Raw genomic sequence first — 19,210 nt, forward strand, 5'->3', positions numbered from 1 at the left:
TTTCGGGAGATCTGGATTCACATCTTGATTCAGGTCACAGATCTAGCGGTCTAAGCCAGACCCACCTCACAAAGCTCTGGCTAACCATGGCACAATTACCTTCTGCTCAAAGAGAATCTCAGAAATGGAATGGTAGGAAGGTATTACAGGTCAGGATTAAGGTGTAATTAGAAGAGTTACATGGGGAAGGTTTGCATCACACACATCTGGCTCCAGCAATGCCTCTCTTGAATGAGTGCCAGATTGACCTATACTTCTCCCCCATCTCCCCAACTAATTTCTGGAAGTCTAGAAAATGTACATCTCTCTAAATCATTTAAAATAGCCTTGAGTTTAAATCTCCATGTCCAGTGTTATGGAAGACGGAAAAATTGATATAAATATCTTTTTTAGATATTACATACTTAAGAGTATTTCTCATACAGCTAGAAACAAAATTTAGATTAGGGCCAGTAGAATATCTCAGTAATTTATGGGTATTTAAAAGCACTTTAACTTGACATACTTTTTCTACATATCTGTGTGCACTCCTAAGTCATATGTATGCAGTAAAACTCCTCTAGTTGAATGTGAAGACAGTTTAAATTCATATGCTTTACACAGTAAATTAGTTGGCTAGATAGGCAAAACACAGCAGCCATTGTTGGACTCAGAAGTCCATCATATACAGGGACTTGTTTTATTACCAGGTCAGGAATATGGTGGTCTGTACACAGGGGTTATATTCCCTAATCTTGGGAAAAGATATGAAATCTTTAACTTTCAGCAAGAAAAGCAGAAGAGACAGGAAGAATTCACTTTAATTTCTCATCTAAAGAATGACATCTTTAACAATATAGCATCCTCCCAGCACTGCACTAGTGTCAACCTACAACCTTCTGACCAAGAAATCCTACTGACATCTTCTTTCAATGAAGTTAATACATAACTGGATCTCTGGGAGCAGTACTATTAGACAAACTACATAAAAAGTACACAGTATATTTTAAGTCAGTGGAAAAATACTTTCAAACTGAGGTGCTGTGCGTAGTTCTGCTGGATTCACAAAGTATTGGATGAAGACATAAAGGATCACCAGTATCAGGAGGAAGACACCAAGAACAGCAGAGGCAACAGCATTGAAGAAAAACCTATGTACATAAGAGAAAGAAAACACTATACTCAGAGGATGACCAGAGATGCACCTTCACAGATATGAAGCTTCATGAACTTCCACGGATTTAAAAGATAAATATTTATTTATTTATAAAATACCTTTCAAGTAAAAAATACAAGTATGAAACTACATCATTCTCAGTTAAAATACTTCATTCACATCCTCAAACACCCACAAACAAATGAACACTTAACTCCTTCCACTCCCCACAGGCCACTGCCTCAAGAAAAAGCCTATGAAACCATATGCCTTAGGCATCCACTGAAGGTCAAACAAATAATTGGGCTCTGTCGGTCCAATGGTATGAATTTCAGCATCTTTGGCTGCTCACCAAACACAGCCTGTCTCCAGCCCCAAGATGTTTAAACCTGATAGCTTGTGTTTCTCAAATGACTTAAGCCAATGGAATAGAAGAGGCAAATTTGTAAATTAGCCAAGAAGGAACCAAACAACATAGGACTTCCATAGATGAAGACAGACAATCTGGGTTGTGCCGTGACAAGGGAACCCAGGTTCACCAGTGCTGTCAATTGTAACTTCAGTGGCTGTAATGGAAGAGAAGAAAACTTCCTTTTTGTTTCCATTACAGTCATTGCATAAAACTTCAAAAGTGATAGGATATGATCAATCAGATTTAGAGGTTGGTTTCTGTCGCCAGCACTCAGCCTTCTGCTCTTCTCTTTCCATTACCTCTATCACAGGCTGCCTGAAGAAAAGGTTGACCCTGTGGGGAGGATGCAAAGCTGGGGGAATTAGAACAACCCTGCTGAGAGTAGAGGACAAATAAATCCGTGTCTAACCGGACCACTGGAAGAGTAGTCCACATGCATTGACATTGAATATTCTCCCTTAAAGAGTTTTGAAACCCTACTGGGCCACCTGTCTTTGTGGTTAAGCAAATAAAATGGTTCCACCGCATCAGAGAGAGCAATGGGTAAGCCCTGACGCCAAACTAAAATGAGAACATTTATCATCCGCAGCCCCTCCAAATCAGAGATCAAATCCAAAGCAAGTTAGCTTTAAATTGAGTGCCAAAACCCATTAGGGAGAGCCCCATGAATGCTATGTACAATATGACATCTAAGGTCACTCCTGAAGTATCATCCAAATTTGCACTGGAATCACCTAGAAAAATAAGCCTCTGGCTCCAAAACACGGTTGTGGTACTTGAGCACAGCTACACTCCAAATCCCTTACCCATCCACTGCTGCCCAATAAACCCTAATCTGTCTCAATAGTGTATATGACCCCAGAGTATTTTATAATGGCAACAAGACTTTTTTCCACCCAACGACTCCCAAGCCATCTACTACATACCTGTTACACCATGGGATTGAAAGCTTATACCCCAGAGCCATCTGCTACTAGCCAGGGTAATGGAACAAGGTCAAAAGATTGTTCCACCCACCGACCAAATTAAATCCCTCTAAACATAGCCCCTATTAATCTCTCTAACATAGAGTAAAGAACCTCACCTACTTCTCATTTTCTAGAGTCTGTTTTAAAGTGTGGCACAACAAAGAACCACTTGAGTTACTCTGGCTTCACTACGAAATATAGACTCCTGTCATTTTTCACTCACACTCCCTTTGTTACTCTTCTGTTCAAACAATTCAGCTTTTTCTTTTCCATTCAGCTTGTGGCATTTTAAATGTGAAGAAGAATTTACACAATCTTCACCACAAACCCTATTCAGGGGCTGAAGCAGCTCACATTTTGTCCTACTCTTTTTGTAAGCGCTCACATATATATCTTTATATATCCATAGAGTAGGTAGCAGGCTCTCACTTTAAAGCGTCTTTCCTCATGACCAGTAGTTGGCTACTTTACAAACTGAAGACTGGCATGCAGAATTCAAAAACAAGGGGGATTTGGTAAAACAAATATCACTTGGGTTTGCTTCAGTCTATTTTACCTTCCTTATAGGAAGGTAATAATAATATTACACCTCTACCCCGATATAATATAGTCCTTGGGAGACAAAAATATCTCACCATGTTATAGATGAGACCGCGTTATATCGAACTTGCTTTGCCCCCCCCCCGGTTTCTTGTTCCCTGACCGCCCCCTCCAGAGACCCCTGTCCCTAATCACCCCCCTTGCACTCTGCCCCCGACTGCTCCAACCCCTATCCATAACCCCCACCCCCTGACGCACTCACTGACAGCGGCGGGAAACGGACCAATGTGGCCCCGCCCGCTACACGTCGTCAGCTCCCAGCCGCGGCGCTCCACTTCCCGCTGCCGGTAAGTGCAGGGAGGTTGGCAAAAGACGCCCGCTGCACTCACCGGTGGCAGGAAGCAGAGCGCTGCAGCTGGCGGAGTAGAGTGGGCTGAGGCCAGGCTGCTCCACTTCTCACCATTGGTGAGTGCGGGGAGGTTGGGGAAATGCCTACGGTACAACAAAAGATATTTTTTAAAGCACAAGTTTTATTAATTACAGAATAGCAACAATACGCTTAGTACAGATCAGACTATACCAACTAAAGACACTTATTTAATTCAAAGATCAAATCTTGCAAGATAAGAATTAACTCTCAGATTGGACAGTGAACATATATCTGCCATAACTATTGTGACTCGATATAGCGGTCGATGAACTTCCTGGCTAGCACATAGATTGGTACAGTGGACTTATTAGAAATGAACTGCAAACATAGTGAAAACTGGATGTTTCTGGGCCATATGGGGGAGGAAAGGGATATATTTAAAACTGATTTCCCAGGGAGGAGTCATTAACTTGACCTCACCTTTCCACCATTGAATAAAAGGCTGCTGACATAAGAATGTTCCCTCCAAATCAGCCAATCCCTACCAAGCAGTTAAATGTCCTCAAAAGGGGTGGCGGGGGTGGGGAATCATCTAGTTCATTGTGAAGTACACTTAGTGCCCATTGATTTCTCCATGACAAATCAATATTATCAAAGCTAGCTCATATTGGCTTACCAGTAATTTCTGCCTCCCACACAGTTATTGAGCCACTTACAGTGGTGATCGAAGTCCGCAATGCACTTATTACAGGCACTACAGTGTTTGGCTTTTGGCCCTCTAAAAACAAAAAGATATAAATAAAATGGAATGAGAATTAGTCAGCAAAACAGGCCACACTTATGGAGACACTGGCAGTCTCTGACAGACAGATGTCTTATAACAGGTTTCTATATTACCCCCCAAAAACAAAGAAATCACAAGCAGTCCAAGACACATAGCCTTTCCCATCCCCCTACAATTCCTCACCCCTCTGCATTCTAATCAGGATTCCTCTCACTGTCCTCCTATACGGCCATGCCACCAGCAAGGAGCACAGGAGAGACAGTCTCTCTGCTCTCAGTTTGTGTCTGATATCCCAGGATCCCTTGGCAGGTGGGAAGAGCAACTGCAGGTAAAGTCCCTCTAAGGCTATGTCTACACTACAGCTTATGTTGGCATAATTGATGTCACTCATGAGGAGTGAAGAAATCATTCCCCCCCCCTTCCCTGAGCAACATAAGTTACACTAATTTAAGCATTGGTGTAGACAGTGTTATGTTGGCTGGAGAGTTTCTCTGGTCAGTTTAAAGCGGCTACACTAGAGCTTACAGTAAACTCTCTAGTGTAGCCAGGCCCTAATTCTCTGCAGAACTTGGATAGAGCACGAGGTCACAGTGAGGATGTAGTCTAGAACAGGTTGGAGCTGTGAGTGGATGGAGCATGCTCAGGGCAGACAGACTCTTTGGGAATTTAGCTGCCACACTCTTACAAGTCTCCACTAACTGTTTGCAAACAGAGATTATTCAGAAGTATGTAACTTGGCCGGATTTGGGCTCATTTTCACAGGGATGGCAAAAAGTACATCCCAGGGCAACTCTCCTGCCAAATTTCAAGTCCCTGCTCTGAAAGGACAGACCCTCAGCAAAAAGGTTTTTGAGAATTTTTTTTCCTCTAATAAACATGGACAGCACAATATATTTCCCCCTGTTCTCAGAAACAGCCGAATCATGTTAGCTGAAACACTAATATCTCCCTGGAGCTAACCTCTGGTATGGAAAATTTCAGCCTGAAAGGTGAAGTCTCTGAAAGTTAAAAGCAATTGAAAATAGGATCTTATAAGGGAATTGCCAGGCAACCTCAACTAGAAATGGTGCTAATTCAAAGCCACAAAATTTCTTACTAACAGGTCAGTTTCTCTCTAACCTGGCCAGCAGGAAAATGACTTCACAACAGTAAAGAAAAATATAAAATGTCTCTGGATTTAAAGAAAAACAATCCTGATCTTTTTGATATGTTTTTACTGCATAACTTACACATCAACTTCACAGAGATAACAGTGCTGGTTCTGAATGACGTGCTTTTGCTTGCCTCTGTCAAAGACTGGCATGGGGCTGCTGTAGTTTTTCTTGGCCAGCACATTTTGATCTGCTGGGTCAATGGTGATGGCAACGAGGTGAGCAACTAAGTGATGCGCAAAAAGGACACCGATCACCTGTGTTATTGTTAGTTAAGGAGAAAATAAGTGTTTCGGATAAAGAAAACTCACAGAGATGAAGATAAAGGATATACCCCTTTCAATAGCTTTTGCCCAACACATGCCCCTGTACCATTTTAAAGAGTCCCCCACCCTGCTGCCCTTATTCAGTGCTTGTAAGACAAAGGAAGGATAAACTGCACTATGACTTGTAAAATGGAAGAAATGTAGGTCTAACTTCCATGGCCCATGTTCCTTCTCTCCCTCACCTCCCAGTTGCCTGTAGACATTTTCAATATTACAAATAAGTAAAATGCATTTCAGTTTTACTTTATCTTAACAGAAGAGACAACTACCTCCCCCTCCCTTGACACACACACACACACCTCCCTGACAATACAGGATTGTTCTTGGCAGCACATTTTTTGGGTGTTTTGTCCAGGCTATTTTTGTAAGTCGCCAGGCAATGGGGCCCACCATTACTTCTTTTGAGAAACCATTCTATAGCTGAATACAGCTCATTTTCAGATTCCCCTTCCCCCAGTTCAGTATAATTTTGGCTCTTACCATTTCTATTCCTTACCTATGAGTTGTGACAGATGCCTGTAATTACTGCCTAATATTTACAAATAGGCATTCCTTCAGACTTCAACATGAAGAAGTCCTGTAGACTTAACAGAGAACAAACTAGCAAGGTTCTATTCAAGCTACTCTTGAAACCTTTTTAGACTCAATTCACCCCCTTCTAAGATAAAAGCCACGGAGGAATTCTTGGGAGAAAACACCAAGAGGATTTCAGTACATTGCCTTGATAGGAATAATATTTTACCCACACTCCAGGGTTGCCAACTTTCTATTTGATCACTAGTCTCGTAATTTTTGTTTTTTTCCTTAAAGCCTCAGCTCCTGGAGCCAGTTGATTATGTAAGACTTTTGGAGAATGGGTTGGGAGCCACAAGCAAGGACCATGGGACATGAACTGGCAGTCAGGAACTTACTGTTCCCCCTTTCCCGAGAGGCAGTGATCCTGGGCTTTGGAATGTGCCAGTTACTTGTTAGAAATGAAGTTAGTGACAAAGATTCAGGGTATTTCTTATTCTCATTTATTTATTTACAAATGTTCACACAAGTCATGTTTACCTGGGATAAAGCAAACAGTTCCAAGAAGCTCACTTGCAAAAAAACCAAGTCAAACTATTGCCTGGCAAAGCAACTCCCTCTCTAAGCCTTGATTGATCTATGTCTCATTTTCTGCGCACTGTCTTTTTCACATCTCCCTACACTCTCACCTGGCGAACTTGTCAGCCCTAAATCACATGGCACAACCCCTAAAATTCCAAATACAGAGCATGAATATTCAGTTTCACCTGAACTAGCTAAACACTTTGTCTAGCTGCTTTGCAACATAAGTAGTTCAGCTATAACCAGATCTCCAAGTATTCCACAGAATTCACCTCTTGCTACAGAACTTAGTTGTGCAATCACTAAGCACACAATAGCGAGAGGCAAATGGATTATCTTTTTGCACTGGCTGATTTTAGTGATGATTACCCCCCCTCACACACACCATACACACACACTCCAAAAAAAGTCAGACATCCACCCTTGAGTACCACACAGCAAACAGATTATTTTGTGCTAGGCTTAAGTCATAGAGAGAGAGTCATCAAACTGCTGTAGTTTAGTAAATGAGCAGAATTCATTTATGAAGCACTGAGAATAGCTGCCATATCGTGTTTTTGTTTTGTTACCATGGTAGCAATTACCAATACTTTTGAAGAGAATGAACACTGTGACATGACAGAGAAGGACAATAGGAAGGTGTGTTTTCTTAACCAGAGCAGGAAGTCTCATTGTGTGCCCCAAAGCAATAATTTCCTACATTGTTTAAAGTAGAATTATTCCCTATTAGACACAGAACAAGCACGGTATCACCGTGCTAGATCTGATTCAAGAGTAAACAAAGCCCAGGGAGCTAAAATAGAAGTTACAAAACTTTGCCTCCTCACAAATCTGTACTACAGTTTAAACTTTGAGAACAGAAGATAAGGAAACTCAGCATAATACAGAAACATTTTTGGTGTGATACACAATAACAAAAAATTGCTGGATACAATATTTCTAACAGAGCACCAGTTTTGGTTAAATCTTCTTTCAAAGATTTAAATCTTAGTCTCTGAGATGAAGTCTCATAGGCAACATCAGGATATATTACATGACTTTTTTAAAGTTATTTTGAAAATGATATACAGTCACAGACTTAAAACAACCAGCAGAATTCTAAAGTATACCTCGCCTGTAAGTCTTCTGGCCTCAAGAAGGAGATAAACGAAAAACCCTTGTGTATGTACGCATAACTTGATCAATTTTTCACCTAGCAGTTCTTTAAATAATAATGTTATTAATGATGTGTTTCCCAGGTTCAAGAGGAAGTAGCTCTTCTACATCCAACTGGTGATAGATATCATCTAAGCATTCTTCAAAAAGCAGAGAGATTGAACTCTGAGTGCATGGGCCAAGAAATATATACACAATATACTCTTTTTTTGTTTTTTTTAACCCCACATGCAGAGCATGCCACACACCTCTCACCCCCTCAATACACAAACCCTTTGTAAGGCACAGTTTGAACTCTGGATCCACTCCCTAACACAGTTTCTTGTTAACCAGAAGGGAGCAGCTGGGAAGGCTGCAGGAACAATTGATGAGAATGACCTGTAGCCTGCCTTAAAACAAAAAGCCTGCCAAAATATGTGTGTGTATCTGAGATCCATGAAGTATGCTTTGTATAGTCACACTTTTTATATCTTAGATATGCAGAATAAGCATTTAATAATGTGCCATTACCTTAAGATTACTTCTATTGAAGACTAAAATATTAGTTTTCCTCACCTATGTTTTTATGTAATTGCAGTACTTTATTATATAGATGTGTATTTTTCATATAAAAAGTGACATGTTCATATATATATAAAGCATACATATATACTTCACACTCACACAGCTATATTATATACATACACACAGATTTCCCTGCATGTTACATAACACAGGCTTTCCAGCTATCCCACTCATTGCATGCAAAATTCTTCTCAGAATGGTACATAGAGTATCCAAAACTTTTCATTTAGATAACCATAAGCTACATTACACTACGCAGTATAGCCTGACACATCAAAAAGATACCCCTCCTCCCCCCAAAACCATGACCTACCAGGGCAGTCATAGCAATAAAACTTCCAATGATGAATAAAGGGTCAGATTCTCAGCTGGGGTAAGTCATTGCAGGTATACTTAAATCAAGGAGATACGCTGATTTACACCAGCTGTGGATCTGTCCCAAATTCTTAATCTCTATAAGATTATTTTTTATTTGAACATAAAGGAGGGCAAAAAGGTTATTTTAATAAGTTTGAACTCCTCATCTGACGTACCACTTTCTTCCACAAGTGCAAATAAACCAATTCAGTTTGAAGCAAAAACATTTCTTACTTCATTGTCAAAAACTAAAAATATAAATTTTATCTTCCATTATTTCCCAAAATTTGGCACCAATATTTGGCAGTTCTTCCATTAGAAGTCTGAAATCTTTATGTCCTAGTTTGCATTTCCTGGACCTCATCAGGAAACGTAACAACAAGATGACACTTAAAATCAGCCTTCTTTTAGTTTTGAACTTGTTTCTAAAACACAAGTTTAGATCCTTATTAGTTCTTATTAGATTGCAAAAAATTAAAGTTCTAAGAAGCCACTCCATCTACATGCCCCTCTAAAATTTCTATATATTGGGAAACCAGAAGCTTTTTCTATGGTTAAGAAGGTTCAACTTTCACATTTAAAGCTGTTAATGATATTGACAGAGCCATAAGAGGATTATCTTGATCAGCTCCTCCTTAAAAGTATAAAAGCCAAAGGTGGCAGTGCTGGATTTATTATGCAAAGCCTCCAAACTGATGCATAGCAACATTATCTTAAACTATTGTACTGGAAAGGGTCCTTTAAAAATCTGCATATTGGTTTTAATTTTATTGTGGTCTTTAAAGAGTTCTGTATGATCTCTCTCAGTTTGTTCTACAGATATGCTGTAAATTTTGTAGTTATTACTATCTGAAATAAGCATAATTTGATCAAAACACATTGAAAATGTGATGTCCGTGTGCTTAGTGTAACCCCTTCCTCATAAGATCTAGACGAACTAAATCCAGCCAGTAGATCATCTGCACAAGAGAAAGACTCATCTTTAGAGGGGGAAAAACACCTTCAGACAGTCTCTCTCACTTCTGCCCATGTCATTGGGACTTAGCAAACAACTCCTTCCTTAGTCCTATATTACCATGAAAGTGCCTTACCTTGGGAAGTCTTTCAGAGAGGAAATGACTCCCAATTCTAGTCAAATCAGGATTTAAAAAAAGCTGCAATTTATCAAAGTAAAGGGAAGGCAGAGGAGAAAGGAAGGCAGAAATACACTTCTCTCACACTTATTAAAAGGCAAGGGGAACTTTCTCTATATGAGAAATAAAAATTCCAAGGATTCTCAGACTCCCCCATTAGTCACTTATTTTTCAGATCTTTCAGGAAACACCCACCTGAACCTCAGGGTAGTAACCCTCCCTTTTCCCCAAACAAGCCTTAAAATCCATTCTCTAACATGCAAGAATATCAATTTCCTTACAACAAACCACCACCACCAAAAAAACCCCTCACTTGCTCTGTTCCAAGGACCCTCCCCCCGGCAATGACAGCACTAGCAGGAACCAGTAAGGACCTCGGCAGAGTGGACTTCAGCCAGGCTCTTATTCTTTTCAAACATGTGAACATGGTATGCAAATTGAATTTAACAGCTTTTTTTAAAAAGTAGGAATTCTTATTTCCTATGAAGTAGGAAAAAACAAAAAAAATCTTTGTTGTAAGATTACATTGCGTTTCCAGTGTAAAATCTGATTTTGACTAGTAGAGGAGATAAACGGCACCACTAATGCACTGTTTTCCATTATAAACACAACATTTGACTACACACATATTTTATCCCTTACTATAAGAGTTATGCTGTTATAAGAAAACTGTAATGACATCATATCACTTCCTAGCAACAATCTATGTTTAGTATATAAATAGTACATAAATTACTGGTGTATTGATGCTTTCCCTTTCATAACATTGTTAACTCCTCCCTCACACCCCCATCTCAGTCACAGGAATTTCAAACCAGTTTCAAATGTCCCTGTTTGAAGGTACCATAGAACTCAAGACCCTGACTCACGATTTAATGAAGAGCAAGCACCGTGTAAAGTCATCCGATTAGAAGCTGCTACATGTTACTCAAAAGCTCACTATAAAAATGCTAGCATTTTGTAAGTTTGCTGTTCACTCTGAGCAGTTACTGCTGAGTTGAGTTTTGATTCTGCAATGTGCAGGATGCCCTTCAGTCAAGGAGCACTGCAAGTGAACAGTACACCACACAGTTGTGCCCCAAGTCTCTTTTGCATTAGACGAAGGTGTGGGGGGGTCAGTCTTTTCAGCCTGAGGCTCAAACATAAGATTTCTCAAAGATCAAGGGGGCTACAGTTTGTACTTGGGAGCAGATTTACTTCCCTGTTCCACTCTTTCTGGAACACTCAGGCCCTGGCTACACTTCAGAGCTTAGAGTGCTGTGACTGCAAGCGCAGATGTTGTAAGCCAATGGGAGAGAGCTCCCCCAATCGACTTAATTACTTTGGCCCCTGTGAGCGGCAGTAGCTATGTCGGCGGAAGAAGCTCCTATGCCGACATGGTGCTGTCCACACTGATGCTTAGGACGGTGTAACTTACATCGCTCTGGGGGTGGCTTACTCACACCCCTCAGCGACATCACTTGGACTGACTTAAGCTGTAGTGTGCACATAGCCTTAAGCTGCTCGAAAGGGAGTGGAAACTACCCTTAAGTCCCTGGCTGGGGATTTCTCAGCAGGTGCAGAAACAGTGTAGTGTGCTCCTACACCTCTCTCTCCCTCCAGCCCCTAGCACAGAGGGCATCCCAGGGTCATAAGGGAAAGGAGAAGGGATGGAGCACACTGCTTACTCTGCTAGCATGTGATACCTTGGCATCTCAGGGTGCTTTAGTCTGCTGTGGGACAAAGTCAGGGTGCAGTAACTAGTTGCTGTTTTTCAGCTTCTTTTTTTCCCTTTACCTTGAGCGTTCCTGGGTGGCTGGGCCAGGGAAGGACTTAGCTAGGCACTTCCCCAGGCTCAGGCAGAGTCAGGCCTGGTCTACACTACGACTTTAGGTCAAATTTAGCAGCGTTACCTCGATTTAAGCCTGGACCCATCCACACGATGAAGCCTTTTTTTTCGACTTAATAGGCTCTTTAAATAGATTTCTTTACTCCACCTCCGACGAGGGGATTAGCGCTGAAAATGGCCTGCCGGATCTAATTTGGGGTAGTGTGGACGCAATTCGACGGTATTGGCCGCCAGGAGCTATCCCAGAGTGCTCCATTGTGACCGCTCTGGACAGCGCTCTTTACCCAGATGCATTGGCCAGGTAGACAGGAAAAGGCCTGTGAATTTTTGAATTTCATTTCCTGTTTGGACAGCGTGGCGAGCAGAGGTGACTATGCAGAGCTCATCAGCATGATGTGCACAATGCCAGGTCAATTTCTTGTTTTGATCCACTCCATCTATCTTTTACATCTTAGGCTGGCAGCAGATGGTACAGTACGACTGCAAGCCATCGTCATCTCCTGGATGCTCAGCAAAAGATGGGAATGACCTGGCTGAGTCACTCCCAAGTCTGCCCAGGCGCCCCGACCAACCTCACCGAGGTCGGCTAAAAGAGCACCCAGGAGTACGACGACGATGGCTACCAATCATAATGCACTGTCTGCTACCAACAGGCAATGAGCTGCTGCTGTGTGGCAATGCAGTCCCACGTCTGCCAGCACCCAGGAGACGTACGGTGACGGTGAGCTGAGCAGGCTCCACGCTTGCTGTGGTATGGCATCTGCTCAGGTAACCCAGGAAAAAAAGGCGCAAAATGATTGTCTGCCATTGCTTTCACGGAGGGAGAAGGGGACCTGACAATACGTACCCAGAACCACTTGCGACACTGTTTTTGCCCCATCAGGCATTGCGATCTCAACCCAGAATTCCAATGCGCAGCGGAGACTGCGGGAACTGTGGGATAGCAACCCACAGCGAAACACTCCGGAAGTCGACGCTAACCTCGGTACTGTGGACTCAGTCCATCGACTTAGTGAACTTAGAGTATTTTGTGTGGGGACACACACAATCAACTGCATAAAAATGATTTCTAAAAAAACAATTTCTATAAATTTGACCTAATTTCATAGTGTAGACATACCCTAAGTCAAGCACTTATTCTGCTCTTGGTAGGGCTCCCACTATCCTGGAAGGGAACAGCCAGAACTCCCCTCCCCTTCCTCACCTATGATGATGGATACACTTGTGTCACAGTAAAATTAGGCAAAATTCACAGAGAAGTCATGATAAAAATGTACAGTCAGGGTACAGTCACGGTGGTCAATAAAGCCCCCGAAAAAATGCCCTTCTCTCCCCCCAAAATTCAGAGTGTTTCTTTTTGATATGTTTATAATGAAACTTTGACTTTTTGTCTCTAAGCAACATTTTGTTTAGAAATTTCCTTTAAAGTTAAAAAATGCCCGATATAAAAACAAAATGTCTTGTTTCCAACTAAATGTTTGTTTGACACACAACAAATCTTTCAGCTTTTTGATTGCTGAATCTTTTTTTTTTTTAAAGTATTTTGATTTGGGGCCAACCCAAAACTAACTTTTAAAAAAAAAAAAAAGTTTGGAATTGCCAGTGAACCAAAAACTATCAGATACTCACCCATCTCTAACCTGTGTAGATCCTAGGGCTGCAGAAGAGGGAGTGAGAGGTGGCACCCCTAGTGCCGCCTCCCCATAGTGACTGGTCTGATTCAAAACACTTCAGTTTAAAAGTCAATCAAATGCCCGACGACTCATGGAGTGGACTTGCTCTCCAACTCTTCCCCTTGGGCCTCCTATCCCATCCTCCTTGGGGCAAGATCCATCCCCTTAAGCCACTGGAATGTTGGGAGGCATGCATCTGTCTCACCAATGCTGTCCATGGAGGTAAAATTAGCTCCCTATTCCTATTCCGTACTCACCTCTTTATACAGCCAAGTATCACATTAGCCAATTATTCATTTGTGGTAAAACAGTTTTATGGTGCTTTATGTCCAATGTAAATAATTTTCCAAAAATAAAAAAAAAAAAGTGACGGAACACCAAATTTCTGTGGAAGGTAGGTAACTCTGGGCTGAAGTGAGATGTATGATTGGGAATGTTTATCAATACACCAAAGAGTCCTTCAAAGCCATGGAGAATCTATACCCCACCCCCCTGCACCTAACTGCTGAGCAGCTCATAGTTTAGAACAAGGCTCACACCAATGGCCTGATCCAAAGCTCACTGAAGCCAATGGATAGACTCACACTGACTTTGGGTCATATCCAATATTAGTTGGCAAAGACAGTTTATTTTTGTTTAAATATGGTCTTTTGCAGGAAGTGAATTTTTTATATAAAAACAACTATAACAAAACCACCCTCACTAAGTGTGGTTAAATATACAATTGGGGAAACGTAATTCACTTCTCTAATGCACTAACCCTTATTTATAGCATAAGCAGTGTATATGCAATTTTAACCCAAAACCTATGCAGAGCATGTCTTGGAAGGGGAGGAAATTTAAAAAAAAAAAAAAGGATACAGCATAGGCAGCATACTTCCATCCATGTGGAAGCAAAGGTATGTAGATGCCAAACCCTACAATGGCCAGGTACGTGTAAAACAGCAGAGCAACAATCTGAAAGGTATGGAGTGGTAAAGACCAGCCGTTCACCCTGGAATGCTGGGGTGGAGAAACCAAGTCATTTCTACTGTTCAGCTGTTCAGGTCCTGTCCGCCTTAACCTCCTGCCATAGCAGTTCATCTGCAAGAAAGCAAAGAGAACTTTTTATATTCCCTGTTCAAAATATCTTCTGTGCTTTTCAGAGTAACAAAATAAATGCTACAACATAAAGGGTAAGAGATGCAGACAAAAATGCTGTAGCATTCTCTCCACATTTCTCTGTTTTGCTGCAACATTTTCTTGTTCATTCTGTTCTTGTACAAATGAGCACACTGAGTTTATCTTCCATCCAGTCTCAAACCAGACCCAATATGCAAATTACATCGCACTGATCCCCTTGTTTACAATGAGCTGTATAATACAAGTCTCTTGTGAGGGAAGACAGTTCACTCAACAATTTAATCATAACCTTTGATAAGCAAAGCAGCTAAGCTATAGCATGGTATTGATGGTAGGTATCTTGGCTATACAGGCAAGACTCTACAACTATCAGACAACTCCAATCCTCATTGACACCAATACTGTATTTATATTTTACTTAGTTCTGTTCCAGTGATGATTTCCCTACCCTCTTTTTCACCTGCTTATTTCTTCAGCATTGCAACATATAAGCAATCCACAAATAGAATAAATAAAAATCCACAAGCATTACAAGTGTGTTCAATATCCCTTTCATAGTCTCTCTGGAGCACTCTAAGGCAGATGGATCTCTCAACCCAGTGTGCAGGTCCCATTTAAGAAAGCTCTTCTGGGAGGTGTGAGGGCGTTCCTTTATATTACATTGCACTATGGGAAACATGCAGCCACACATAGGATACCATGCATGGCCTGCTGACATGTGTTGCCACCTATGTAGAATGGGTTAAGAAAAAAGTAAGGTAAAGTCCTAGTGAGTAAAACAAGCCTACATTTTTATACGTTAAGACAGTTATTAAATGAAATGTCACAAAAGAAAGACATGATGCTTCTATGATATGTATCTAATGTAGACTGAAAGGATGCTTATCCTAGAGCAGGGGTCGGCAACCTTTCAGAAATGGTGTGCCGAGTCTTCATTTATTCACTTTAAAGGTTTTGTGTGCCAGTAATACATTTTAAATGTTTTTTAGGTTTCTCTCTGTAACTAAACTATTGTTGTAGGTAAAGTAAACAAGGTTTTCAATGTTTAAGAAGCTTTATTTAAAATTAAATTAAAATGCTGATCATAAGCCACCGGCCTGCTCAGCCCGCTCCTGGCCTGGGGTTCCGTTCACCTAGGCCGGCAGCAGGCTGAGCAGGGCCTGCGGCCGGAACCCCAGGTTGGCAGCGGGCTGAGTGGGGCCGGCGGCCGGGACCCCAGACCGGCAGCAGGCTGGCGGCCGGGACCCCAGACCGGCAGCGGACCGAGCTGCTCAGTGTGCTGTCTGTCTGGGGTTCTGTCCGCTGCCTCCTGCCAGCCAGGATCCCGGCTGCCGGCCCTGCTCAGCCCGCTGCTAGTCTGGGGTTCTGGCTGCTGGGGGTGGGATGAGTGGGATGGGTTCAGGGGGGTGCTCCCAGCCCCCTGCCCTGAGCAGCTCATGGCAGGGGACTGAAGAGATATGCCCTGCTCCTACTCTCCTTCCCCAAGGCCCTGCTCCTGCCTCCCTTCACCACCTCATTACTGGTCTGAGCAGCAAGGGCGCTGGGGCTGCTCTTCTCCCCTCCCTTGCAAGGGCCATCAGTGGCAGGGAGGGAGAAGAGGCGGGACTCGACACAGCATGCTGAGGGAAGAGGCAGGGGAAGGGGAAGCTGGGCTGCTGGCAGAGCCTGCCATACAGCAGCAGCCAGCAGGACCACGCTTGCTTCTGCCCCCTGCCCCCGCCAGAGAGAGCGGTAGGTGTGGGGCGGAGAAGAGCGGGCTGGGTCAGGCAGCTGCCAGGGTCTGGCTCAGCCTGCTGCTGGGGTTCGGCAGCGAGCTGAGCAGGACCCCGGCAGGCAGCAGCGTGCCATTAAAAATCGGCTCGCGTGCCGTCTTTGGCATGCGTGCCATACGTTGCCAACCCCTGTCCTAGAGTATGTGGTTAGGAGGCTGTTTGATTTTAATTGAAAAACAAAACAAAAACACAGAATAAGGTACCAAGCTAAAAATATTACTATAAAAATGTCTGCAATCAAGTGTCCCTAGATTCTTAAAACACACATATACATTATCAATTTAAAATATTCACATGCTATTAAAAAGTTAAATACATATATTAAAACATAAGCCACTAGTGAAAGATAGGCACATTTGTTTTTCTTTAATAGTAATAACCAAGAATGATCTCTATGCTGACAAGAGTTTTGATTTGATTAAACAGATACAAATTCACTACTACTAACATCCAAGGTGACTGAGGGAGAGATAGTAACAGATTCTTTTCAAGCCGTAAAAAACACTTAACAAACCAGTATAAATATATTAATACAAAACAAATGTAACTAACATATACAGAGTACTCACTTCAACCATTTTTCCTTATCTTTACATCTGAAGCTTTTCTTGCTGAAGGCTGAAACCTTTCTTTGCAAAGAAAGAATCAAACCCTTTCAAACAGCATCAGGATTTCTCAATGATGGAAACAAAGTTTGTCTTACAGCATTCTGCTGCTGCTCATTGATGTACATTAGTGTATTTTGCACATAGATTTCAAACCACTGGTCTCCATTTATGTTAGGGTATTGCAGCATACAGGAAAAATCAAATTTCTTCCCTGAAGCTAAAGGGGGTCTTAAAAGCAGTCTTGTCCTGGAGACTGCTAGCAAATGTCTGTCGAAGGATAGTCCGGCACATTCAAAACCTGCAGTTATGTAATGCTCAGCAGAACTGACATAGCTCAAGTACCAAATTCTTTGAATTATTAATAAAAGAACCTCCTCCAGGCACAAAGCTTCTCAGTGCAGTGGTCATACAACAAATACCCAACATTTTCAATACTTATCTGCCTGCCTGCCCCAAGCAGTCTTTACAGCTTGTATAAATACCTGCTGAAATTCTGTTTGAAATCTAAGATAAAAAGCCAAAACACAAACCAAAGTATTTTATTCCAGGATTGTGTAATTTCAGAGAAACCTTAGTAAAACAAACTGAAACTACCACACACATCCGGAGGAATGTTTACTTCCTATTCTTTTTTTTGTGTGGAGTTTTAGCCACATAATAAAACTTTAGGGTGTGAGTCTAGAAAGTGCTAAATTTTGGCTTAACAAATCTGACTTCAGTGGATGTATTACCATACATTTCCATGCAAGTTATGGCACCACTAAACACTTTTGAAAAACCCCTTTCCTAAGGGCTTCTGGTAGTTAGAGACCTACTCCCAGGTGATCACATCCAAACTTACAATTGAAATACTGTGTTTACAGTTTTTAGCTTACATAATTTAAAATGCACCGTACTAAAGGCCAGGAAGGCTTTTATTTAACCATAGCATACACACACACAAATATGAATTTATCGAAAGTACACATCACGTTACATATCTGTTGTATATAATTATAACTGGTTACATTCTGCCAACTTTCAACTCCACAAAACCGAACAACCTTGCCCTGCCCCCTCACTCCATTCCCCCTCACTCTGTCACTCGCTCTCCCCACCCTCACGCACTTGCTCTTTTTCACTGGGCTGGCTCAGGGAGTTCAGGTGCAGGAGAGGGTTTGGGCGCTGGCTAGGAATGTGGGCTCTAGGGTGGGGCCAGAAATGAGGAGTTCAGGGTGTGGAAGGATCTGGGCTGAGGCAGTGGGTTGAGATGCAGTGAGAGCTCCAGAGCTGGGGGTGCAGTCTCTCGGGTGGGGCCAGGGATGAGGGGTTTGGGGTGCAGGAGGGGGCTCTAGGCTGGGGAGTGGAGCCAGGAGATCGTAGTATGGGAGGGGGCTCAAGGCTGAGACAGTGAGTTTGGTGGGGGGCTCTGGCCTGGGGGTGCAGGTTCTGGGTGGGGGAAGAAATGAGGGGTTCAGGGTGTGGAAGGGGGCTCCAGTCTGTGGCAGGGGGCTGGGGGGGTGAGGGTGTGGGGTCCAGCTGGGCTTTGGTGTGAGGTCAGGGATGATGGATTTGAAGTGCAGAAAGGGGCTCCAGAGGGAGGTTTGGAGTGTGGGAGGGGGCTCTGGGATGGGGAAGGGCTGAGGCGGGGTGAGGGCTCTGGCTGGGGTGCAGATTCTGGGGTGGGGCTGGGGATGAGGGGCTTGAGGTGCAGGAGGGGGGTCTGAGTTGGTATCGAGGGCTTCAGAAGGTGGGAGGGGGATCAGGGCTGGGGCATGGGAGGGGTGTGAGGGCTCTGGCTGGGGGGTGCAGACTCTGGGGTGGGGCTGGGGGAGCTTAGGGCTGGGGCAGGGGGCTGGGGCATGGGAGGGAGTCAGGAGCGCAGGCTCCGTGCGATGCTTACTTCAAGCAACTCCCAGAAGCAGCAGCATGTCCCCCCTCCAGCTCCTACGCGCTGCCCCCGCAACTCCCATTGGCCGCTCTCAGCCAATGGGAACTGCGGGGATGGCGCCTGCGGATGGGGCAGAGTGCAGAGTCACCTGGCCAGACCTCCACCTAGGAGCCAGAGGGGGGAACATGCCACTGCTTCTGGGAGCCACGTGAAGCCATGGCAGGTAGAGAGCCTGCCTTAGCCCTGCTGCACTGCCAACCAGACTTTTAACAACCTGGTCAGTGATGCTTACTGGAGCTGCCAGGGTCCCTTTTCAACCTGGCATTCCAGCTGAAAACTGGACACCT

General features: G+C 43.1%; 1 protein-coding gene across 5 annotated transcripts in view; it reads right to left on the reverse strand.

Moving 5' to 3' along the window:
• Nucleotides 1–19,210, reverse strand: part of LOC115646078 (probable palmitoyltransferase ZDHHC11) — a 99,741-nt gene that overhangs the window by 40,372 nt on the left and 40,159 nt on the right. For 4 of the 5 annotated variants that reach the window (XM_030551552.1, XM_030551551.1, XM_030551554.1 and 1 more), the window contains 4 exons: nt 14,353–14,574; nt 5,439–5,617; nt 4,102–4,203; nt 1,006–1,130 (listed from right to left, as the gene is read on the reverse strand). In XM_030551552.1, the coding sequence (XP_030407412.1) occupies nt 1,006–1,130; nt 4,102–4,203; nt 5,439–5,617; nt 14,353–14,574 (628 nt within the window). Of the gene's footprint in view, nt 1–1,005; nt 1,131–4,101; nt 4,204–5,438; nt 5,618–14,352; nt 14,575–16,954; nt 17,212–19,210 lie in introns of those variants that run through there. The other variant, XM_030551553.1, reaches the window with a different exon arrangement.

The sequence above is a fragment of the Gopherus evgoodei genome, chromosome 2 (assembly GCF_007399415.2).
Source record: "Gopherus evgoodei ecotype Sinaloan lineage chromosome 2, rGopEvg1_v1.p, whole genome shotgun sequence".
NCBI lineage: Eukaryota > Metazoa > Chordata > Testudines > Testudinidae > Gopherus > Gopherus evgoodei.